At 49.1% G+C, this 25,380-nt stretch overlaps 1 protein-coding gene across 9 annotated transcripts in view; it reads right to left on the bottom strand.

Annotated features, from left to right (window-relative positions):
* EHMT1 (euchromatic histone lysine methyltransferase 1) overlaps window positions 1-25,380 on the bottom strand; it is a 132,765-nt gene that overhangs the window by 104,836 nt on the left and 2,549 nt on the right. The window contains exon 1 of one of the 9 annotated variants that reach the window (XM_026113758.2): window positions 22,032-22,099. The exons of 4 other annotated variants lie outside the window; for them this stretch is intronic. In XM_026113758.2, coding sequence (XP_025969543.1) covers window positions 22,032-22,052 — 21 coding nt within the window. In that variant the 5' untranslated portion in view covers window positions 22,053-22,099. Of the gene's footprint in view, window positions 1-14,828; window positions 14,940-22,031; window positions 22,100-25,380 lie in introns of those variants that run through there. 4 more of the 9 variants (XM_064523632.1, XM_064523635.1, XM_064523634.1 and 1 more) reach the window with 4 other exon arrangements.

Genomic DNA, 25,380 nt, shown 5'->3' with positions numbered 1-25,380 from the left:
CTCAGCCTTTAAAGCAAAACCAAAATACCTCATTGATTTTTTCCCCCCATCTGACACAGGTTTGCAGCTCCTCGTGCATGGGGAGGAGCGGGGAGCAAAAAGACAATTATCCCGCAGACAATCAAAGCTCATCCCTTTACATGTTTTCTTTCCAACAGAAGCATGATATCGAGTCCCACTGGGTTCTGATTGCAGCTACTAAGTAAGAGGTGTTTGCAGCTCCCTTCTGCCAACACAGCTCAATGTGCAGCAGGCCTCGCCCCATATATTCATGTAAGTCAACGTGAAGGCAGAACAGTGCCCTAGCCCAGTCCTAGCCAGTACCTCGCTATGGCCTTGCACTGAAATAGGATTACTTTGGCCTGGAGAAAAAAAAAAAAAGAAAGAAACAAACCACAACATGAAGGTCACCCATAAAATCATTATGCAGCTCTCTCTTCCCCAGCTCTCTTAGAACAAATCTTTACCAAACCCTCAACCAGCAAGTAGAAACACACAAAGATATGTACATTAATCCCATATACCTCCGTCAATTTTTTTCCTCGTGTCTTTAGAGCAGTTGTTTACTGCAGCCAACTGCAGAGAAATTGCAGTAGCTTAACTCTCCAACTCCCTCTAAAGGATTGCTCTTCAGTGAGCGTGCTCACGCGAGATCTCCTTTCAGCGGTTGCATCCATTTCATGAAATGAAGGCTGCTGCAGACACGAGGAAATGCCATTTCAGGACTCCATGCAACGCTCAGCAGCCCCATAAATACGTGCTAAACCCTTTCTAAAGTCCTAGAAGGGAATCTCTGTCCAACTCTCTACCTCCACAGACTTTAAAAGATTGCACATTAATGTGCCCTTTCAGGAAGGGGTGGGGGGGGGCTAGTGGTTTCTCTGAGACACGTTTAAAATGCCTGTTCTTGACTTTTTCCCCTACAGGCTGGTGGACAGTTCATCCACTGAAGCTTAAGTCAAAATAGCTCCTTCTCGGGGGCAGGTTTTGCTCTTGTCTCCTTTGTATCACCTGTTGGATCATCTTTGCTTTAAAAAAGCAGGGGAGGTGACTTGGGGCATGGGGGGCAGAAGTGCTCAAATGAAAAGGAGCAGCTTTAAAAATCTAGCTCTCAACTCTGCAGCGCAGTAGATAACAGATCCTGAGACACATTTCACTGTACAGATTAAGGACCCATGCAAATGAGGATTTGCTAGGAGACAACAAATCCAATATCTAAACAAGGTTGTTCGAGTAAGCTTGTCCATTTATTCTGAGGTCATTGTGCATTATAACAAAACTGCCCTGTTTGAGGTATTTTTCCCTCACCCCAAACAGTGCATCTTGCATCAGGGCATTCCTGGTTAAAAGAAAACTCCAGAATGGAAGATAAATATTCATTCTTGTGAAAAATATATTCTTCTCCCTTCTTCCATTTTCATCTTCCCATATTACCACTGTAGTGACATTCCCTTTCCCATATATCTATTTTATGTCCCCTTGCTTAACTACTCTCCGTAGCTGATAGAAATCCAAGCCTCCCCCTCCTCATTTCAGGTTTTAAATGCCTGCTTGGGTCTGGGACGCTCGAGAGACCAGACTACTATGCTCTGAGAGCTGAGGTCAAGCAGCAGTAAGCTAAAGCCAAAAACGTGAGAGTCCCAATCTGGTTGTCAGACTCCACCTGAGTCACTACAAAGATCTAAACATTTTTTTTCAAGTCACAAACGCTTTTGGTGCTGTGAAGCCAACTGTATGTTCAAAACCCTACATGGGAATCCACAAAAAACACAACATGTCATGATAGTGTTAAATAAGGGCTATGTCTGCTGCTTAAAATGAGTGCTCACCATAGCGACAGTATCCGTAAGGAATGATAAAATGTATGGTGACACTCGATATTGTGTTCTGTTGTCACCTAAATAGAATCACCCACAGAAAGGAAATCTCTGTTACCGTGCATTAAAATAGACGCTTTGTTTTATTTAGAAAGCTTCCAAACTGGTTGGTTGGGATGTGTCCTAGCCCAGGCTGTTCATCCACCCCTCCCTGTTCGAGCCTTGGGGGACTGAGCGCAGGATGCCTGCGTTCACCCCGTCCGCTCCTCACCGCGACCCTCGCCTCCAGCTGCCATCAGGCAGTGCCGGGACCGCTCCGACACCTCGGAGGGGGCTTTGGAGCCACGCTGCGAGCTGTCCCTGAAAACCCCTGCAGAGAAAAAACCCAGACTGGGAAGCAGGCAGATGTGAAAGCCTTGATGCAGGAAGCTCTTGTTCTTCGTTTCCTCCTCCGTCGCAGGATTACACCCTCACCTGAAGTTGGGATATCAGATATGGAGTTATCCTGACCTGTCATTCCCAATTTGGAAACTAGTCATACTCCCGAAGAGTTTAGGCTTTGAAGATTGACTGCTATTGATTCTTCTTCAAGCAAACGGCCCAAGCTGGCAATCAGTCAATAATAAGCAATTACTCGACAGCCTCTTATCTCCAGATGCCAGGCCAGACAGCTCGATTCACAGAGGCAGCAGGTCAATAAATCAAAGCTGTTCTCAATTTTAAAATATCATCGTTTAAAGGCCCACCCAGCCTTCAACCTGGCTGAAAAAGCAGCCAGGACAGAGCGATCCCTGCAGAACGGTACGTTTGGGTATTACTAATTTAGCAAATGGGGGATAATGTGCAATGTGGCAAAATCCGCCTCTGACACTCCTCATTTGTCATGAGCAACACAAAAGTTTTAGGTGGATGAGGAAGATGAGACAGCAAGGAGGAAATACAACACTTCTAACTCAGACAATTCCTTGTAGGGAAGAAGCAGGATGGGGTAGCCGTCATTAGGTGCTCGCCAGTCCAGTCAGGCTCAGTGTGACTCACCTGACTGTTATTGGGAGCCTCGAAAACAGCAGTATGAATGTGTTTAGCACCACAGCGACAGCAAACTGAAGGCACCTTCCTAAAACTCCTGCTGTGACCTCCACATCCTGGGTATACAATTAATCATTTCATTTTAGGAAATGCACTTTGTTCTCTGACAGACTAGACATGCTGCAAGTATGTGGGACAAAGACTCCTCTTGTGCACTTCAGTGCAAGCCGGAAGCGATGCTGTTAAATCCAGTGGTACCAGCACAGTGCAGCTGAGGGGGAGGAGAAAAACAAAAAACAACAAAAAAAATCCTTGCTGAAAACCCATGGAGGCATTTTCTGCCCTCAACGCAGATCCATTTTTAAAGATCCATTTGTATGACAAGAAATAAGAATTGCCTTTACAACTTGCAGGAGACTAAGTACCTGGAATATGAGCCTGGTGCAATGGGAACCTCCTATCTAGTACCGCAGAATCCAGAAACTCTGACAGCATAACTGTTTATGTTGTGTGCTTGCATGAATGATCGCTTAAGCCATGGAAAAGGCATAAAAGCACCAACACAACATAGCAACACTTAAATTATTCTGCTTCTGTTGCTAGAGGAGGTAAGTGGCCTACAGGATGCTGTAGCCTCCAAATCAGATGTTAACCTCTGGAATAGAAGGAGGGAAGCCTGAAACTGGAGATATATTTCTATAAAGAATTTTCTGGGCAAGATACACACACATGATTTGTACCAACAAGCTGCACAAGCACAGTAAATCCAAGACCCCTGGAGCCTGCGAAACCTTCTGCCCATGCAGAAGAAGTGTCCCAGATTCATAAAGCCTAGAGCAGCTTCATCAAGGTACTGCAGAGGAGCCGTGACCCCTTCTAGGCAGGCTGCAAGAGGTCAAAAAATACCAAGTACACAATAAAAAGCAAACATCCTCAGCAAACATCCTCACATTTGATACAGACAGAATTTCCAGGGAGAAGCCTTCCTTGGGAAGACAGTATCTCTAAGTATGGGGACTGGCAACTCCCAAAGAATACAGCACGCTGGGGCTTCTGGCCTCATTTGACATGAGCACTGGTCCCAGAAAGGCGCACATTTGTATAATGATTATGACCAAATCTTACAAACCGAGAAGCTTCAGTGAACCTAGCTGGAAGAACAAGAGAGCAAAATTTGAGCTTGATATCTAAACAAAAAGAGGTGACCCAATGGAAGCAGGATCAACCAGTTGGTTGGTATTCGCTCTTCACACTCCATTTGCCTGATAAAACACAGGCATCCGAGGACATGGTCTAAATCACCTCAGTTTTCAACAGCTTTCAGAGCTCTGGGAGGGACGGGCAAGTGAAAGAGGGCAGATAATGAATTACTTCAATCATACCTGCCACAGTTGGGTCCGACACTGAGCTGTTTCCACTCCTTGTGGAGAAACCTACTGAGGTTTTCATCTACTAGCTCCCTGCAGTGCACTTGGTTCTTTGTTTCATCAGTGGCCGGGACAGCAGGAAGCTGTGGGAATGTGTGCCCAAAATCTAAAAGGATTTCTCTTCTTCTTCTTACCCACAGAGCATCTGCAGGTGGCTTTTATACTGTTAGTCTAGTATGCAACATCACAGCAAAGCATGGAAGAGCACTCAGGAGAAAAAAAAATAGTGTTAACTCAAAATATTGTATCACTATCACCATTTATAGTAAAGCCACAAAATGCCAAACCAGCTGACAGGATCCCACAAACCGCACTGCAGAGCAAGAGCGAGCTCCTAAGTTTTGCAGCTTATCAGAATAATTTTCACACAATACCTGCATTTTGCTAGTATAAAATACAGTACCTTTTTCACTCCCCCTCCATGCGTACAAATGAACAGCAAGTCGCAGTGCGTTCGGACTCTAAGAAGGTCAGTATAGCTGTAGAGAGATCCTGCAAAACTGCTGGAGTTGCTAACCACGGAAATGGTTCTTTCCCCCCATTTGGGGAGCGACCCTCCTGCCTACTGTTGGCCTGGCTTTGGTGGATACACAGCCTCAGCCTAATCTGGGTTTCCCCACCACCACCACAGGAAAATAATACAGCAATATTGCAAATCATAACTCAGGCAGCAACGCAAGGAGTATTTCTGATCTTTTATGATGAAAACTATGCCAGTGGCAAGAGGATAAGATATCATATCTTGCCATTGCCCCTTCTCGTCTCGAGTTGCGACCATCTCACACAGAAGTTCATGATCACCCGTTGCGCCGTGCTTCCTTGTTTTAAATCGAATGGTTTCGTCAGATGAGGATCCTGCCTGCTTTGGGTCTGAAAGTACTGTTACAGGAGCAAAGTCTAGAAAACTAGAACAGAGAACAAAAGGAAGGAGGGCTCCATGGCCTCACTGAGGACTTTACCAAGGAGTTATCAAGACCATAAAATGGGACCAAGACACTTTCCTTGGAGAAGGAAACTGCCATGTACAATATTTTTGGTGGGTGGAATGGTAATTTAGGAAGTCCATCATCTCGGTATGAAATTATACCAGCTCAGCACCATGTCTGCTTCTTATCAGGAGCCCCATGACTGACCAAAGCACTGCTCCTCTTCATGATCTATTATTCCATGCTCAGCATGAACATGCCGTCATGCTCTGAGACCCTTAAGGCTGGCTTAGATGCATAGGTGCAGGAATTAGGGGGCAGACAGTTCTGTAAAGGCAAAGTTAATCCCAACCTGTATTTTTAGCATGTTGTCTTCACAGAAAGAGGCCAGCTAAAGCACTCCTCACTGCACAAATCCAATTCAGATTAAATTCAGGCAGTTCATTGGGGAGGGAACACAAAATTAGTCCCTTCATGGGATCTCACCGTATTCCAGTCATCTTTCAAGGCTATCAGTAGCCCACGTGGTTGCAATGAATATGGATGTTTTATACAATACTCCTCAAAGCAGACTTGTTCAGGGACTTTCCTTTGGCCCTTCTATCATCTTCAGCATGGAGACACTACACCAAAGATGCGTGCACAATGCTTTAATTGTAAATATTAGCCACTGGAGTGTGGGAAAGGGGAGGATAGTCAACAGCAGGCTTCCTCTGTGTGATTACAGCCTACTGTCAAAATCAATCCACGGCAGTTTGTGCTTACCGCATCATGCTGTCTGCAGCATCAGTTTTGATACTGGAGAACTTTAAAAGGGTTTAGAAGATGCTTGTACTTCACACACACGTGGATTGGCCCACTCTGTTCACAATGATCTGACTTTGATTTGTCTCTCATGATAAACAAACACTGTTTAAGCTGATCCTGTCTCATTTAGAAGTGTCCTCAGAAGCTGTCCCTCTAAGCCTGGCTTTCCTATCACCTACACAAGTGGCTTTCAACCTTTGGTGTGACAACTACTTCCCAAAGGCTACTGAAAGGTACCCATGAAAGCAAGCCACTTCCAGTAGTCACATTTGCTATACACACATTTACACCCTACTGGCATGGGATTAAAAACCACTCATACAAACGAAGCAGAAGTAACAGAAAGGAAGTCCTATAGATGTCTACCTCTAAGCATGAAAGGCAAAAAAACCTTTTCAAAGCTCAGGCAAATGGCTCAGTGAGGCCAGAAAAGGCAAAAATTCTCATGCTGGCTTACGAAAATGAGTACGATGGCTTAACAAAGGCAGTACCGCTTTCAAGAAAGTAAGGCTCAAAGTGTGATCAGAGTTAGCCTTACCTGCGGTTTGTAACGCCTGCACTTTTACACCGGCACCTTCCAAACACATTGTGCAAACCAAGTTACAAACCAAGCAATGAGGAAGACGAACATTATTTCCTCCACTTTCTGGATTAAAATTCAAAGGTGGAGAAGTTACATAAATTGCTCGGGATCACAGCATGAAGAGACTGACTTGCTTTGGAAACAGATGGCCAAGCCCTATGGTCTGAAGCCTGCCATAACGTGCAGGGAGCTCTGCGAGAGTCCTGCCCCCAGTAAAACTGCAGGATCTGGCTGCAACTTGATCCAAAGCCCCTGATATCATTTGAAACCCTGTTACGGACAGCACAGAACTGTGAATGCAGCATTCCAACACAGGCAGTTATCCATGCTCAGACGCTTCCTAGCATCTCTCACCATCCCCTCATGTGATCCATGTTGAAGGCCAAGCAGAGAGCAAGCCCAGTGCGCCTGCTCCCCACGCCGGGAGAATTCGTCCTTCCGCCACGCTCTGCGACTGTCTCTGTTTTGCTCAGCAGTGCACTTTCCATATGGCATGCAAAGCAAACAAGCAGTGGGATAGGGTCCAGCCTCACTTCGACTGGTATCTAGCTCCAGCTTTTCACTTGCATGTTTTCAAAACATCCTGTTCCTCATTTGACCTATTTAAAAAAAAAGCCCACAAACATAAAGAAATAAAAATGCTTGGAATTACAGAGGCTGAAACAATATGATGAAAAAAAAAAGGTAAATTAATTCAAGGGCATGTCTACTGGTCCACCCACAATTTTTGCATCTTTTAAGCTATCTCCATTAGAAGCATGCCTTTATAGCAACAGTCCTGTTCAGACTATACAAAGCATATCCGAAGTTATAGTAACATAAACATGCTCCTGCACTAACACAGACCCAGCCTTGCTCTATACGCTTGCATGATGTGCAGCACAGTAACAGTTAAACCAGTGTAAATGTGCTTATATTGATACAGCTAAGCCCCATGTCTTTGTATGAATTAGCCATACTGATACAGAAGTACTACCTTTGTCTTTGACTGCCTGTACACGGGGATTTGTAGAGGCTCTGTGTGTATACGCTAAAAGCTGTACGTAAACAAGCTCTCCCAGCACAGCCCTGGGCACGCAACTCGTAGTCACAGCCTTTAACACACAAAGGAACCGGCACAACCATCCAGTCAATGGTTATTGCTGCAAGTCCAATGGCTGAAAACCAGCAACTTCGGTCTAAAGTTCCCTACCTAGGGCTCGTCTCCCGATTCCTGGCTTCCCTGCTCTGCTGAGGAGGCTGTGCGAAAGCCTCTCTACGGGAGCTTCTAGCCAAGAGGTCTTTATGCCATGGAAGTATCTTGCTTCACTCAAGAGGGTTTACTTTGCCAGCAAAACCGCATCCACGCTCTACCAGCACAACACACCTGCCCAGCCTTACGCAGGGAGCATTCCCGGACGGAGGCACGGCTCACGCTTACCCCACCGCCTGGGCCTTAGACGTGAAACCCTATAGCCACGGAGCAGCTAGCACCTCAGCCACCAGGTTTCTGGGAAACAGCTCTTCCTAAAACGTGGAATACTACAGCATATGAGTAATTATCACTCAGACGTGTAAATGTGTACAACATCAAACCCTACCTGTCTACCCAGGTTACATAATTACGGGACAAAGCTCCCGGTAGCGTGCAGTTGTGTTTCTCTTCTATCCAATTTGCATCTGCAACGTACCATTACAAGAGCCACCCTGGGCTTATTCCCACACCGAGCGGAGTCTGTATAAATAACCCATGCCATCCGCAGGCCATTTGGCACACTCACGAGGCAGCACGCTGTGCTGTCAGAATAGGAAGCGTTTTTTATGTGATTTTGGGTACCACATCCTTGGAGAAGCTGGTATTGTCATATAAGCAACTCACAGGATCTATTGGAAAATATACAAATTTTAACTACTTCTCCCATATGCTGCCCAGCCCAGAACACAGCAAAGAGATACAGCATATTATTGTCAAAAAAAGTCAGACATGCTTAATGTCATCATGCAGCTGATGACTGCAAGGGGAGGAGACACACCACCGAGATAATGACAGTGTCTGCGTGAAGAATTAGCCCGAAAACTGAGCTTTGGGAAACAGCATCTGAATTCCCATGATGAACAACACAAACTTTGATTCATGGATCCCTGTAGAAAGGAATGGGGAAGTGACTGTGTTCCTGGAATTTTATGCGCAGGGATGGCCGATGTCTAACTTTCTCTGGACACCAGCGTGGAAAAAGCAGTCTATTGACACCAAAGTGTCTAACCCAAAGGACAGCTAACGTCGGCTGGCAGAGACAGGAGACCCTTTCCTCCCCACCTTCACTCCGCAGGTGACACAACAACCCGGGCTATTCACAGTTAACAGAGAATGTAGCCTACAATGGCCAGGTCTTCACAAAGCTCTGATGATGCAGTGAAAAAAGCAATCCTGCTTCATCTTCTGTCCCTGAGATTTAACTTCTACCACCCAGCGTAACATACTGCTTCCCACCCTAGTGCCCAGAGCCAAACAAAGCCAACAGACAGGTGAATGAGGTTGAGGCAGGAGCTCAGATACGCCTTGGTGGCCCACCAAGCGGTGAATCCTTCCAGGCTGAGCAGGACACTGTAACACATGGTTTTGTCATGGGCAGAATAAAAGGAAGTGCTGTGAATTCATGCCAAAATGAAGGCCTTTTTCTTATTCCAAATTAAAAAAAAAAAAAAAAAAGGCCAACTCACCCAACAGTGCAGAGCTTTTCCCAGTGTTTCTGCGAGGCCACGTGCAAGCGGAATCGGGGCCGGGAGGGACCCGCACAGGCAACCGGTGCTCCTGCGCCTTGGGGCCCCTAACACACCTCGCAGCAGAGGGAGATAACGGAGGCCTTCGGCCCCTTTCACCCCCTCTGACCCGCACCGCCAATCTAGGCCTGAACCTCCAGCTGCACCCGCTATGCTCTCCTGCTTTTGGAAAAGACTGTCAGAAAAATGGATGTAAACACATAAAGTGGGAAGTTACCCTAAGTGACGCTGTTCCACACAATATTTTGCTTTAGAAAAGTCAGTGACAGGCTGTCAAAGTGGATTTGCCTTTTTTTAAGAGTGGATCTCCTAGCAAGCAGCACCAAATGACCGTACAGGGGATACCATAATTGCATCCGTTTGTTCTGGTCTGGGTTTTTTTTTAAATACGCATTAAGAAATTATTATGAGCTCTTATCACAAGGTTCTTTTCTCCTTCAAAGCTATCTGAAGATACAAGCTAACTACTCCCCAGAATATCTCTGCAAGAACTATTAGGCTGGAATAGGAGACATCAGCCTGACTTCAGAATGGAATAAGAGACCATTAGAAAAATTATGGATCACGGTTTTGAAATAAAGTCCAACGTCGGTATCAGAAGTCCAAAGAGGCGCTGGACATTTGGAGTCACGCTACCTTTGATCACAAGTACCTAATACATTAAAGAGGACTTCTAAAAAAGAATTTTTTTCTTCTTTTAATCAGATCCACCCATGATCTCAGGGCAGCAAGCCAGAAACCAGAGCACATATAAAACAGTGAAACTTTTGACCTAGGTAACTTGCCATCTCTTACCCAGTGAAGGCAACATCTACATTCAAAAAATAACATTCTGCATTTCTACAACACTTGACTGGGATGGTCAAGGATGGGAGTCTCTGTCTTCTGCTCCGTCTGGGGGACACCACCAGCACCGAAGGGGCTAAGCGATGTGTTCGGGTAAAGGGGCAGCTCGCAGAACTAGGAAGGAGAACAGGCAGGTGCATACGTAACCTTCGCAGACTTGGCTACTTCCAGACGCACAGACCTCAAAGGGATCTGCAACAGCAGGTTCAAAGGGGACCCTTCATCCGCAGGCGTGCCGGCCCCGCTCTCGACCGCTGGGACGCCCCACACATCCGCAGTAGACAAAACCCCATGATGGTGATGCCAATTAGCAGAATTTCAATTCAATGGCATTTAACGTGACCACTAAGCCCTTTGGGGCACAGTGGCTTTCCAGCAGGGACAAATTCTGAATCTCATAAGCAGACTCAGACAACCAGCCTTGCTCGGACAGTTCTTTAACTCCTTTTGTTTAAATTGCTGACTGCCCCATCGCTTGGGTACACCGGAGGCAATCCGCTCTCACTGAAGCTGACACCAAATCCCCCACCGACTTCTCTGTTTTTGGATCAAGTCCCAAGACTCTTTTTAATGTAATACTCTACTTTATTCTATGTAATCTTCTATCTTATGGGGGTCAATGTTGCAAACTCTCCTTGCTCTTAAGTCCTGTTCTGCTAATCTTAAGCTAATTCTGTGTACAGGGCATTTACAAGTCCTTAGTACTCTCCTCATACAGCTCCACATTCACCAGCCCCAGTCAGCCATGAAGCTGGGCAACGGCTAAGTGAAGGGAAAAAAAAGATCAAAACACATTTACCTTATTTCAATATTCAACAGCCCAGTCAGTTTTTCCAATATGCTCATTTTGCACACCACACGACATATATAAAGCAGAAACTCTTTGGGAGAAAAGCAGGTTATGTTCTGTGCTTGCAAAGCACCAGGTATACTTACAGTGCAAAAAATTAGCTTAATTAATAATACACCAGCAAGCAAATGTTAATGAGCACCCAGCAGGAAAAAGGAATGTTGTCTCATCTCCCTGCATGGACTCCTTGCTTTGGCAGCAATCAGCAACTGCATCAGCACTACCATCCCAGAGCAAGCGAAGATATCTGACTCATCGGGAACCACAGGGCTGCATGTCACAATTTACATTTTCTTTAAAAGCAGATACTGTTGCATCAGGAGCTGCTCTCAGCAGTTCCACACCAACCTCTACTCAGGGAGTTTTTTGTCACTTAAAAATAAGTTAAAATATCTCTGGGCATCCAATGCATAAATACACATGGGCGACGGGGGCCTCTTGCAATCAGCTCTTTGGTCACGTCTGCAAAATACACAGTTTTGCTGCTAGAGCTTGTGTTGGCTTCGAGCTGCTGACACAACCATGCTGCCGTATCAGCAAGCGTGTTGGGGGGGGAAACCGCATTAAACCTAGGTGCTCCAGGGATAGAGCTCAGAATATCCGAACCGTTTCCTTGGGGCCTACCTGTCTGCACTAGGGAGGCAATACCGGCTCAAAGCGGTGAGGCTCCAGATGGCCAAGCTAGGCGCACGCCCCAGCAGAGAGCGGCACGAGCGCGAGCCGGGGGCTCGCAGCTGCCCGTAGGGCTGTGCCACCGGAGCGCGTCCACCCCGGCACGCAGCCGGCAGCGCGTCCGTCAGGGCCCGTCTCGCCCGGGGAGGTGGTTTTCTCCGGCCAATGGAAAAGCTGCCGGTTTCTGCCTTTCATCGGAAGCGCGGCTGGAAACAAAGGCCTGGTGTGGGGAAGGGCAAGTTGGCTGGCGAAACTTCACCGGGCTAACGGGGCCTTGGAGCAGACAAAGCCACCCGACTGCTCCTCACCTCACGGCCTCGTCCTCTGCAGTCGCATCGTGCCAGTGATAACGCCGGGTCCTGGATTTAAGTTCATGAGATGATCTTTGTGTCACCCGCCGTTCCCGACAGCAGCCTCAAACCTTGTACACACGAAGCGGCAGCACTTGCATCCTTAGCAGTAGGTAGAAGTCTAGTGTGCCGTCACGCAGGAGCAGGAAAAAGATGAAACACATCTCTAAAGAACCACTTTGAGGGCAGTCTAGAGGCACGGCTTTGAGAAGATATCAAACAAGCAAGTTTTCAAGAAGAGCTCTGCACGATTAAAGCAGCGCTATCAACCTCGCGCTGCAGCAGCAAAGACGCTAAACTTAGAGACCCAAGAGTGCAACCGCAGCACCAGCAGCCCACGAAGTAACCCCCAAATCTGCGAGTTAGGCACAGAGTGCCCCATGCACGACAGACTCTTAGGCGAAACCTTAGAACAGATGGGGAATGCAACTTGCGGCGCCCGGAAAACAAAGAGGACATAACCAAGACAGAATATGATCACCCCTTGCTGGTCTTTTCAAATGATGCAAGCCCGCGGCTCCGCCAACCTCTCCCTTCCCACTGCAGCTCTCAGCAGCCAAAGCAGACAAATTTTCCGCAGATGTGCTCGGTAGCAGTTTGTTTGCTCACTGGTGGTGTCTCCCTGGTAAAGGGGGAAGTTGATGAAAAGATAGCATGGCTCTTCACCTCGGCTCTCTGCACACGCTCTGAAAGCTACAGGAGCTGGCACTACAGCAAGAGTAAATATTGCATCGCATTTCGCATCAGTGAAGGCCGTCTTTTTTAAGGAGCCTTCTTTCTTTAGCCTCAAAGTTTTGCAAAGGCGGCTAAATAGTCCATGTAATGTCTCCAGATCCTATAGGACACCTGCTTACAAACAAGCATTGAATATTCAAGAGGCGTTAAAGCACCAATTTGAAACAATACATCCTAACAGTACTAAAAAAAATCTTTTCTAATAATGCAAAGAACAAAAGCATTTCAGCGGTATGTAATTCATGGCTAGCTGACAAAGGCTGTTACACACAAGTATGCAATTAAAAATGCCAAATGTCTCAGTTACCAGTTCAAAGCACTCTGGATGTTGATTTAATCTAACCAATATTAATAATGCTGCTCAATTAATAAAATATTTAGAGTCGTGCTTTATGTTCTTGCAATCTAGAGTTTTCTGCTCAAACTTACAGGCCAGCAGGATACTAGACTGCGTCACATAAACCAGTTCGCAGCCCAATCGTTAACATTTTAGCCTCCCAAATGCTGATCCTCTCCTTTACAGTGATGAAACCAGATTTGATGGGTGCACGATTTGCTACCTAGCCCCACCATAAGAAACGCATCAAAAATTTATGTTAAGTTCTCTAAGAGCCCCTGCAAAATCCAAGTGATTTAAACACCCATTTCCTATTTAATGCAGGCCTTTACTACTGTCCCTCCAAGCTGGAAGCGCTGCCTCTTTCATCCACAAAAGCCTCCCAGCCGAGGTGCGCTAGCTAACGCGGAGGTGGCTGATGCTTCACACCCCACGTGGGGCAGATACCCGCTGGCCAGCGCTAACAGGCCTCCAGTGCCACCCCACAACTCCTTTCCTGGGGTCTAAAGCAAAATTCCTGGGGAATGAATTTCAGTTAAGGGCAGCAAGAAAAAAATCCATGGGATAATACCCCATGAATCTAGAAAGAAAGAGAGGATAAATTAAACCATAGCAAAGAAGATATGGCTTTGCTGCCCAGTTGCTCACGCTTGAGCTAACACAGCACCAAGAACTTGGGTTTATTCTCATGTAAGGCATATAGCTTTAAAGTCAAAGGCATTTGGGCATCTGCATTCGCTAGTCACCACCGAAAGTTTCAGTATCTACCTCTTGATATTGCAAGAAACATACTTTCAATTCCCAAATCAACAACTGGATGAAGCATGTAGTTTTGAAACACATTAATCCTTCTAAAGCCTGCTACAGATGTATGTGCGTGCTTAATTTCCCATTTCTTGAAACAATTTTATGACTTTTCAGAGGACCTGACTACAGCTTCTGAACGTCTGCAATCGTCAGTATGAAACAGCCCCAGTTACCACTGCAGTTGGATAAAATCATTGGGTTATTTGCCTCCTGGCTTTGAGCCTTTGGGAGAAATCACCTATTAAAACTTCCTTCTGAAATTGCAAGGCCTGGAAATGTAATTTGAGAGGGAGAAGAGAGAGTCTCAAGAGTCTGCGAGTCTCAAGAATCCAGAAGTTGAAGCTTAAAAAGGAAAAGAAAAAAAACCCACAACTTTTCACAGCACTCATGGCTGCGTTCAAATGCATCAGCAGGTCACAGTCAATATTACTAGGGAGACCAGGGTTCGCTTTTGCCAATCAACATGCTAAAATACATCTGTTCACGTTTAGACTAGAGTTCTAAAATAAATTAATTAGCAATCTGGAGTAACACTTTGTACACATAGACTTTTTGTCTTAACCTAACCAAGGCCAAAGTACAAAATGCTTCTGTTCACACATATGGACGGCAATCGTCTCTGCAGGGAGACGCCGCGCTTTTGTGCGGTGCTCCCCTAGGCTCTAGGGATGGCAAAAGCCCTCAGATTCATCCTGGCTGCCCACTAGTCTCCTCAGAGGGAAGAAGCCCCACATTTCTTCTCTTTTTAACAAAACTGCAAGCAGAGGCGAGCACATTCTGCAGAATCACCAGCTTCCTGGACTTAGCTCAAATAGCTTGCCCCAAATCATAGGTAAAGGCCTGTCGTCGTAGTCTTTGGGCATCACCATGATTTCTACTTACCTCAGCTTGCTCAGATCCCAAATTCTGTGCTGCTGGTTTCAAATGCTGTAGCCACTGCAAGCTCATAACCTCTCCTGGTTTGTGTAATGACCCAAGAAGAAATAATCCCTTTGGACGTTTTTATCCCTGTTTCCATAACTTTACATTTCCCTGTAACAAATGGGATAAGTCACTTACCTGCCTTTATTTTGAGTTTATCCATGTCAGCCTGGTTAACTTGCTCCACATGTCCTTCCTCCCTAGCTGTGCCACCTGCAAATTTCCTCCCTTTGCTGCAGGCTGTTTCTCCAGGATGATTAGCCACAAGCAGACTGAAGTGGACCTGAATTTTCTGCTCCAGCAATCCATCCCACTCACTGCCTGCTTGTCCTAAGCTGACACTGCTCACCACTGCCTTGGAGAGCTCTCCCTTGAGGAGATATAGCACTGAAAAGGATGCATTTAATATTTAATAGCCCACCTCCAACCCCCGAGCAGGTCCCTTATCCACACAAGCAGCTCAGCCCAAGACTGTATGGGCTCATCTTGCTCAGTAGCTGTCTGCGCTTTGTGCCAGGCAGCATTTTTGAACGGTGATTCCTCCATGGAGCAAAACTATTCTTAAATGTAAACTCAGGCAAAACTCACTGGTACAGAGGCGGACAGCAGGACAACGGCAAGCATCAGGCTTGGCATTACGGAAACAGGAATCCTCCTGGAAGAACGCTTCCTACTTGAAAAGAGGATACACTGGATGTCCTTGATACTCCGCCTATGCTAGAAATTTTTAATTAAAAGCAGGAAAGCCTTTCTATTTTAGACACAGTGATACTAGTATAAAGCGCTTTTATAAGTACAGTTTATTCTGGGTTTATATGCATTTCACAGAGCTTGGCAGCCGAGCTAAGCCAGCAGGGCTACAGCAAACTCTTTCACTCCCTTTCAGATTTACTTCACCACTCCAGCTAGTCCCTGGCGGTCTCCTACGGGATGTGCCTGCCCACACGCTGAGGAAGGATGGATTCAGGTGACTTCTCCCCAAGCCACCTGAGATGCAGACAGTGAGGTGAGCCTTTCACTGGCTACTTCTTCTGGTTCCCGTGACAAAGTTGAGGAGGGGCGAAATCTCCAGCAAACATGTCTTTAAGGACCTGAGCAGACCCCGTGAACCTGTCACAACACAGCGAAACACACACCGCCAGAGAGGACCGCTCCTCAGAGTCGGGGGGAATATAAGTAACATCCACCCTTCCCAGTCAACCTGATCTTGCTGAAAGGGGCAGGATCTGTCCCTGGAAGTTTTCTTCCATCGTGGACGGTAGAGTAGGATGTAGTCTTGGGCCCTTATCCTCCTGCTCTACTGTGAAACCTCTTATTCTAGCAGCCCCTCGCATCCCCTTTTCTTACCCAATGACCCAACACACACAGGCACCTGCTCTGCTACAGCACTTTGCAAGCGAAAACCAGGAGGAACACAGTCTACTTCCAGACCCTCCACGTCCCCACTTCTGGAGCAGAGAGGCCACGCAGGCGGCATCGCCCCAGCTTCAACAGGCGAAGGGACAGACCACAAAAGGCCAGGCAAGGTGATGAAGAGCAAGGCCCCAGGCTGGTACTTCAGAGCAGCAGCGACGCAATGGTACCAGTCCCTACTCACGTCGATACCAGCCGCTCTCATGCGCACACAGAAGCACGACACGCCACCGGTGCATCGCTCGCTGCCAGTGACCACGAACCGCTAAGGGATGCTCATGTGCAGACACATCTGGCACAGCTGTTTGCAAGGTGAGTGCCCATCCGACTGTATTTGCCAGCACAGCTCAAATCAGTTCCCTCTACAGAAGAACTGTTTGTTCTTCTTGTTGTTGGGTTTTTGCTGGTAATTGCATCTCTACTAGGACTTCTGCTGACACAGCTGTGGTGGGGGAGAGAGCAACTTCTTTCCACTTATGGACAGGTAACTATGTCGGCAAAACTTCTTAAATGTACACCAAGTCCCTGGCATGGAAAGCAGAAATAATCTACCCTTGTTTAAAATCACTTCTAAACTAATATAGTTGTACTTCTGCTGACACAGCTACGGTGGCAGGGAGAGCAACTTCTTTCCACTCACAGACAGGTAACTCTGTCGGCAAAACTTCTTAAATGTGCACCAAGCCTCTGGTCTGAAAAGCAGAAATAAGCTACCCTCATTTAAAATCACTTCTAAACTAATACAGCTGTGCCCACAGCAAGGTCATCTATCGGCATTGCTATTTCAGTAAAGAAAAAAAGAGAAATAATCCTTTCTAGCCAGAATAATTACATTGGAAAAGCTTTTTTTAAAGTATAACCAGGCCTTTAATTCTGCCCCGACTGACAGACTTTTCTTCAGAGACTTTCTTCAGACATGTTGGCTCAACCAAATTAGCTTAGCACAACTGAAGGGCATTTGTAAAGCTTCCCAAGTCATATCTGCCCATTCTGTTATTATTTAAAGCTTGTCTCCATGGAAGAAACGGATGAGTTTCCAAACAGCTTTTGTTAGCCCATAGTTAGCTTTGCATGGTTAACGTACCATGGGGGAAAGTCATGTTAGGAAAGGGGATGTCTGCATCCATTTAACACAGAGTAAAAATCTATCGCAGACAGGGCAGTCTGTAATTTTAACACATTAACGGGATGAAGTGACCATTACAGGAAAGGCTCTAATTAATAAAGTTATGAACCCTCCTGGCCTTACTAGGTGTTCTCTAAAAGAGAAGAGGAAAGAACTCCTTTCTTCCCCAGAGACAAAGATGCAGCTAAGATGTTGCAAACCATGTTTAAGCCAGAACTGGAGAAGAAATCTAATACACCTGGAAGCAAACACTTTTTTTGCCTGTGTTCATGGTCTCACGTCAATGTTGTATCAACATACCTCTCTGCATTAACGAGATGGAAGAAAACATCTGTCTTGTAGCCATCAAAACATGCAGGCTTCCAGATAGCTCACAAAGGAGAAAAGATGATGGGGTTTAAGATGCAGTAAGATTTCTTACTGTAATTTACTGAAACAGACCCCGTATTAAAAGCAACAGCCCTGGGAAAGCAAAGCAGAGCCCTCTCCTCCCTTGCGAGCCAGCACGAGGACGCGGGCTGGCAGGAGCAAATGAGAGGGGCGGAAGGGCAGGGCAGGCCTGAAAGAAGCACTGGATTTCATGTCACCTGCAAAACAGAAAGGGGGAAACTGAAGAAATCACCTACGTGTTCGCTCCTCAAAGGCACTGCTCATTAGGTCCTGCCTTTCCCCATTATCACTCCTGCTCTCCGCGGCCTATTACGGCAACCTCCTTGCAGCCAGGGACCCATGAATAGGAAGCGCTTTGACATGAGCGAGCGTTGCCCCTTAATGCAGTAGGGAGCTCATTGAACAGGCGGGACTGCCGACCGAGCGCTCCCAGCACCAGCTGGCGACGGGGATGAGAGCAAGGATCAAAGCCGGGGCAAAGCCCAAGCGCCACAAGACAGATTTTCAAAACCGCTCAGCCCGTTGAGTCCTCCCTCTTAAAAGGGTGGGGAGCTGCTGGGTGCTGGATCTGTCGGCAGAGCTGGTCTCGACTGAGGGTACCGAGCAGTGGGGAAATCTGTCCTCTATGTGGCTTGCACGTCGTCGCTTCTCTTTAGAGATCAAAGCTGCATCTCCAGAAAAAGAGATGTTACAGATCAGAACAGATAGGAGGAAAAAACGATGAAAAATGCAGTGTAACTTCTGAAGGGAACCACTTCATTCGAAGCCACACAAACACCTTGCTTCCTGCTCAGCGTGCAGGCACCAGCTTTCCTGAGGTTACTGCGAGCCCGGGGAAAAACACCTTGGCTTGAAATCTCTGCTTCCCTGCTCACACCAACTGACCATTTTAGGAAGCACACAAAAACAAGGTCAACTGATTCTGTTTTCACTAACGCTGATGCAAACTGGAGTAACAGCAACAAATTCAATGAACCTGCACTATCGTAAGACCGGCTGAGCATGGCAAACTCAATCTCTTAAGCTTTAAACTTTAGTATTGTATATAGAGTCGGTCTAAAACACGTAAAACACCAAACCGGACTGGAGAGAAGAACCTGCTGTCAATGGAAGAAAATCAGCAGCCAAACTCATTTCCTCTGCAGCAAGGCGGTTACTGCAGGTAACAGGAGAGCAGCACAGCCGCTTGCTTAGGAGCCTCAACACGCAGAGGTGACTTGGGGCAGCCTTCAGCTAAGGTCGCCAGAAGAGCACACAACTAAGCACAAAGTTTACCACTCGGGACGCGTGAAGATGCTGGTGCTAAGAGTGATTCTCCCTCAGCCGCCAGCCCTAAGGAGCTGCTCTGTGCCAGATGTTTTTATCTCGAGTTAACCAGCTGCTGGTAGCTTTGTTTGGAAAGGCCGGTGGGGACACTGCACGGAGCCACACAGGCAGTACTCTCCTCGCCCCCCCACTGCGACCCAGCTCTTCGTCCAGAGCAAATATCGCCTGCTCGGAGCACACCCCTACGCCTCTCTTCACCAAGGGGAGCAATTCCTCCTTTCCACTCCATCCCACGTGGCGCGGTACAACGCTGCTGTGTGACATCAGTCCTTGCTTTCTCTTACAGCCATGGGGTAAGCAAGGAGGATCTACTCCAATTCCCAAATTCCAGCTTGATTTATACCAACGTCCTCCCCTCTGGCTTCGGTGGGGTATAAGGGGAGGCAAATCTGGCCTGAATTTGTGGAGGAGGGGAGGAATTAAACGCTAAATGAGTCACTGTTCTCCTCCCCATAATCCACTGCAACATCTGGGGATATTAAGCCTGATTCCAAGAGCCATGTTTCTCAGTGCTTTACATCAGAGCAGACTCAAGCCAAGACTCCTGGGAGGTGCTTCCTAAAATAAGAGGTGTGTGTCTACAGTCCTAACACTAACCTGCACACTACGCTTTGCTGAGCTATGAGCCAGCTCCTGCCCTGGTTGCTGCCGTGCCCCGCCATTCCCCTCAAAGGGATCACACTGAGGCAGCTCAAGGCAAAACTCGACCATGAAACAGCGGACTCACCTCAGGCCTCGTGCTTCTATTCCACTGCAAAATTAACACCTGACCCTCTTCGAAAGCACAAAGGTGAGGCAGCAGGATCAGGCCTTGAGATGCAGTTGCGGTGGAACAGAAAGCGCAAGGATCCTGCCTTGGACGAAACTCCCTTCACAGGTAACGGGACTCTCGCCTGAGCAATAAATCCAAGCTCTGCCTTTGCAGCAGTTTGCAAAGAGCTGCTGTTGCCATCTGTGTAGCCGTGCTACAAACTTCATCCCACACAAGGCAGAAATTCCCCTGCCACCACCTAACCTTTCGAACACAGTATTTCAAACAAAAAAAGCTGGGAACAGTTACAGCACACACTCTCATGTACCTGAACGGTAAGGTGTAAGCAAGCTGTCAGAAGATGCTGATCATTAACTGCATCTGGCTACAGATACAGAGCATCCAGCCACCTCTAGCACTTCTTTCTATTTAGTTCATATATGAATGTACAACTGTGTTATTATCTTGTTGCTCTCTTTGGGCACAGGAATCAGTCAGCGTGCTGCAATCTAGTGTTTACCAGAGGGGATGCACACTTCTGAAAAGATCCTGTAACAAAACCAGGGGAAAAGCCTCAGACTGGCACAAAAAAAGCACAGCAAGCGTCGAAGCGTTTCAGCTGTGCGTACCACTCGCATAATTTTATGGGGTAGTTGAGCTGTGTGTGTTGTACTCTTTGGGGACGTGTACAGATCTGGCTAATTATGGCTAATTGTCATTACATGGCAAACTTCATTTTCTTTGGGGATTTTGGATGCAATTGTGATATTTTTCTCAGGCCTTGCGCTCAGCATGTTTCAAACCACTATGCCGAGAGCGGAAAGGAGACCGCCGTGGCAGCCAGCGACTTTATAATCCAGATTAACTGGCGAATCACTGGGATGCTACCGGGGAGACCACACGCCAGCGAACGTCCCCCTCCGCTCTGCCACCCCGCCGTCCTCAGCGTCGTCCCAGCAGGCCGACAGCGGTGGCTCTTTCCGATCCGCTCACTATCGCGGAGCCTTCGGTGCCTACTTTTGTCTACCGCACAAAGGAAAAGTGAAAGGAAAGTCAAGCAGCACACAGCAAAGTGGAAATTCAGCTGCCATCCTGGAACCCTCCAAAAGTCCCCGGCGTCGAAAGTTTTTCCTCGCCGAAGGAAAGTTTGCTGCCTCTCACCGACTGCCCCTTCACCTCGTCTCTCCTGGCTCCTGACTTGTTTCTAGCACCTGAGGGAGCAGAAGCCTCGCTGCTGGCTCGCTTTATGCACGCGCTTCCCTCAGCGGCGTTTAGAAGCAGCATGTTCAACAAAAACACTTTTTCCCATCTTGGACCGCAAGCAGCACCTTTATTCCCGGCGGATGCGCCGCGGCCCAGCGGGCAGGACCGGCCCGGGGGGGCAGGACCGGCCCGGACCCCCAGCCAGGGCCGAGGGGGCGCCAGGGCCCGGCCCCGAGGCCTCGCCACGCCGCCGCCGGCCCTTCGCGGTCAGGCCGGGCCACGACGCCTCCCCGGCGGCTGGCGGGAAGCGGCGGGCGGGCGAGGCGCGCCGGGGGCGGCCGCCGGGTCGCGGCGGCAGGGCGAGGCCCGCCCGCGTCGCCGGCGCTCCGGGGGCGGGCGCGGCGCGGCCCCGGCCCGGCGCGGCCCCGGCCCGGCCCCGCACGCCGCCTGCCCGCGGGGCCCGGGGCCCTGCATGCCTCATGCCTGCCCCCGCACGGGCGCGTGCCCGCGGCCCGGGACCCTGCATGGCTCATAGCCGCGGCCCGGCTCCAGCCACGCACCCGCCGGCCCTGGACTCTGGATGGAGCCATGCCAGCGCCGCCCGGGGCCCCGCCACATGGGGAGCCCCGGAACCTGCATGGCGCCGTCCGCGCTCCCTCCGCCTCCGCCACACACACTCGCTCCCATTGGGGGAACCCCGGAACCTGTATGGCCCATACCACTGAATAACTGTGGAGGGGTGTTACTTATACAGAGTCCCGGGCCCCCCTACACAATGGCAGCAGCTCCCACATTCTTCCCCTCAGAGGAGTTGGACTGAACCATGGGGCGGCGGGGGCACGGCCCCCCTCCCGGCCTCAGACAGAACCCGTTTGGCCCTGGGCGATACCACTCCACGCTCCCCCATCTTTCTTCCCCCCGCCCGGGGTAGATGGACGCCGCCGCTCTCACTCACCTCGGCATCCACTGTGGCCATGGCCGGAGCCCCGGAGCGTAGCCCCGCCCCCTTCGGCGGCTCCTCACGCCTTGGCTCCTCCCCTTTCCCCTCATTCTTCTCAATGGAGACGCTCCGGCGGCCTCAGCGCATGCGTGAAGCAGCATGGCGGCCCCCGCGGGGCTCCTTTCGCCGTACAGGGCCATGGCGGCGCCCATCAGCAGGGTGCCGTACAGCCGGAGCCAGGCTGCGAGGGTGGGATGATGGTGAGGGTGGGATGGGGACGGGGTGAGATGAGGACAGGGATGGCATGAGGATAGGGATGGGATGAGGATAGGTTGGAGATGGGAGCTAGATGAAGACGAGTTGGAGCTGGGATGGGGCTGAGGGTGAGATGGGACGGAGATGGGATGGCGATAGGGGTGGGATGTGGATGAGGTAGGACAGGGATGGGGTGGGATGGAGATGGGGATGGCGGAGGGCTCGGCCATGGCAGCTGCCACGCTCCCCACACACTCACAGCACTCGTGTCAGCGGGAAGTTTTGTCATTTTTGGTGGGCGAAGAAGGGAGGGGAGCAACCCATCACCCCCAACCCCGGCCTGGCGGGGCGTCGTGACCACCCCAGCAGCCATGACGCCACCCCCAGCTGCGCCACGGCACACCGAGACTCCCCTCGCCGATGCCCTTATTAAGATAATAATCCACATAATCGTGCAAAAACCTGCACCGGGGGAGGCAGTCTGGGAGCGTCTGAAAAGCGACCGCTCCACGATCTTGGCAGTGTGCCCTTCAGAGGGCCGCGCAAGAGCAGAAATTAAGCTTTACCCAGGAGTTTCCTCCTCCTCCTCCCCCGTACACAGTCTCACCGAAACCTCCCCAGCCACCCCTGAAATTCCTACTAAATTACATACTTTTCATTATTATTTTGTATCAAGAGCCACCTAGAGACTGTGGCTTTGGAGCACACAGTGGGGGGACCGGGGCCTGGCGAAAGGGCCGGCGCGAGGAGGCGGTCGAGGCTGCAGGCCCCCATCCCCGGCCCCCCGGCGACCCTGAGCAAAGCCAATCCCCCTGTGCCCAAAAACAGCCCTGCCGACGGCCGAGCTGCCCCGATCTGCAGGAAAAAGCCAGATTCGGTATGACCACGGCTCCAGGAGCATTTCGGCCAACACATCAACCCACAAGAAAGTACAGGGCTGAGAAAAATGAAAACATAGGATAAAAGCACAGGGCTTCCACACGTCTTGGTCGCGGACGGCATTTCCATATGCAACTGGGGTGTTAAGTAGTCAGGTGTCTCATGAAATTTTCTGACATTTACTGGGCGAGCTGCACTCATTTCTCCTTTTACAAGACAGCCAGCCCGTAGCATTTAGCAGTAAAGCAATTTTTATCTGGCTCCCCGTGCCGCATCCTCACTGCTCCTGCCTTTGTCTCTGCACGCCACGGAGCCGAGGTTTCGGACCGAGGTTTCCCCCGAGACGCCCACACCCCTAGGTAGGTTATTCCACGAACATGCACACTTTTTTCCTCCCCAACAGTTGTAAGCACTTGATAGCGCTGCTAAAAATGGTGAGATGCACTAAATAACGCGGGGAGACCAAAGTGCAACAGAACTAACTACGAAAAAAAAAAGCCAGCAGTAAATATTGCATTTGGTTGGGTGCAGCGAGCCATTTATTCTTGACTGTCTAATTAAAGTCTCAACCTTTCAGGACTACCCAGCACTCGTTACTGCCTTGGACAGTGGTACCAGCAGCAGTACCTGGGCCCGCTGAAAACCTAAAAAAATAAAATTACAGCTTTGCAAGTCTCTCCTGGGATCCCAGAAAGCGTTCCTCCATCTTGCCAACAAATTATCCTTAAAAAAAAATCTTTTTAAACTTCTCCTACTTTTTTGTTATTTTTGGCACAGTGCATGAAAAGTATTAGCAGTCTTTCTTAATTAAGCCACATCCCTGCTTGGGAGGGGGTGGGCGAATGACTTGTTTCAGGCCCAGCAGGTTTGGGGGTTTTTCCCTGGAAGGTTTTATCAGGCTTTGTCACCTTTTCCAAAACGGTGCCTCGAACACCCACAATAGCTGCTTTCACCCTAGCAATACCCACGAGGCGTCTCCTAACGCCTGGGACCGTAAAGCCATGATTGCAAAACAATTGACTCTTTTACAGCTCTCCTGTAAAGCTGAAGCAGACGGGGCCTCCGTAAAAGCGCAGGGCAGATAAACACCTTCACTGTACCCACTCAAAGGGCTCATCAGACCCAACGCTGTTTTGGGGACACCCACCCAAATCACACCCGGCCTGGGCTGGCCCCAGCAAGCGGCAGCAAGGGCAGCCTCAACTCCGCCAGCTTCCCGCGGCGGCAAATTCTTCATCTCTTGGAGGAAGAGGAGAGCCTTCGAGCCTGGTGGCGTCAATTTGCACATTTATTATCAGCTTTCCCAAGAAGCAATATTCCCCTCCCTCCACCCGCAGATTGATTGATTTCCTGGAGCCAAAGTAAAGCACAGAGAAAACTGCGCGGCGGCCCTTGTTCCCCTCCGGCGACTGTGGGTACATCGCCATATGGTTTTATTTGTTTTGCAGCGAGACTGTTACCCTGCAGGGCTCCGAGGCCCGGGCGCAGAAGCGAGCAGCGGCGCGCGGCCCCGGCACCCCCGACTCGCTGCCAGCCCACTCCCGGAGGGTTTCTCCTCCAGCAAACGCATGGGTGCAAACCGCGGCCCCCCGCGCCGGGACCCTGCGCCTGGCACGCTGCCCTGCCTTTCTCCACAAATCCGTCATCGTCTGGATGCAGGAGGTGGCAGGCCTCACCTCGCCCAGCAGAGCTGCGTTAGAAGTCGCAGAGCGGGTGGTGATGAGGTGATTACAGTCTTTAAAGACATGATTGTTAACTAATTTAGTTCAGCCAGCAGGATTTGGGATGACATGTCATGCTCTTTGACACAGGAATAGCTCCCACCTAAACCTGCCTAAGCGTGGAGTAACTCACTCTCAACAGCAGCTCTTTGGATCAACCCCAAGGCAGCTAACTGCAAAATTTGACCCAAGTTTTGCAAGCAAAGTAAACTGTTGGGACTGCAGCCATTCGATCTGTGCTGGTACTAGCACTTGTACATTTGTCAGATGAAACAGAGCAGAGAGACCAGCAAAGATCATGCACTTGGGTAATTTCTCTCATCAATCAACCACAAGCCCTTCTTGCTTGCCCCACTTGGAAAGAGACTGCAGAGCTTTCGGAGCAGGAAATCGTGCCCTGATTCCCAGAACAGACTGTTTGGGAAACCTCAGACTGAACCGAAGGGCAGATTTTCTCATGAGCATTCAGGCTTGCTGCAATTTCGGTTTCCCAAATAACAAACCGGGAG

Source organism: Dromaius novaehollandiae, chromosome 20, assembly GCF_036370855.1.
Source record: "Dromaius novaehollandiae isolate bDroNov1 chromosome 20, bDroNov1.hap1, whole genome shotgun sequence".
NCBI classification, from domain to species: domain Eukaryota; kingdom Metazoa; phylum Chordata; class Aves; order Casuariiformes; family Dromaiidae; genus Dromaius; species Dromaius novaehollandiae.
This window is presented reverse-complemented; position numbering and strand designations above follow the sequence as displayed.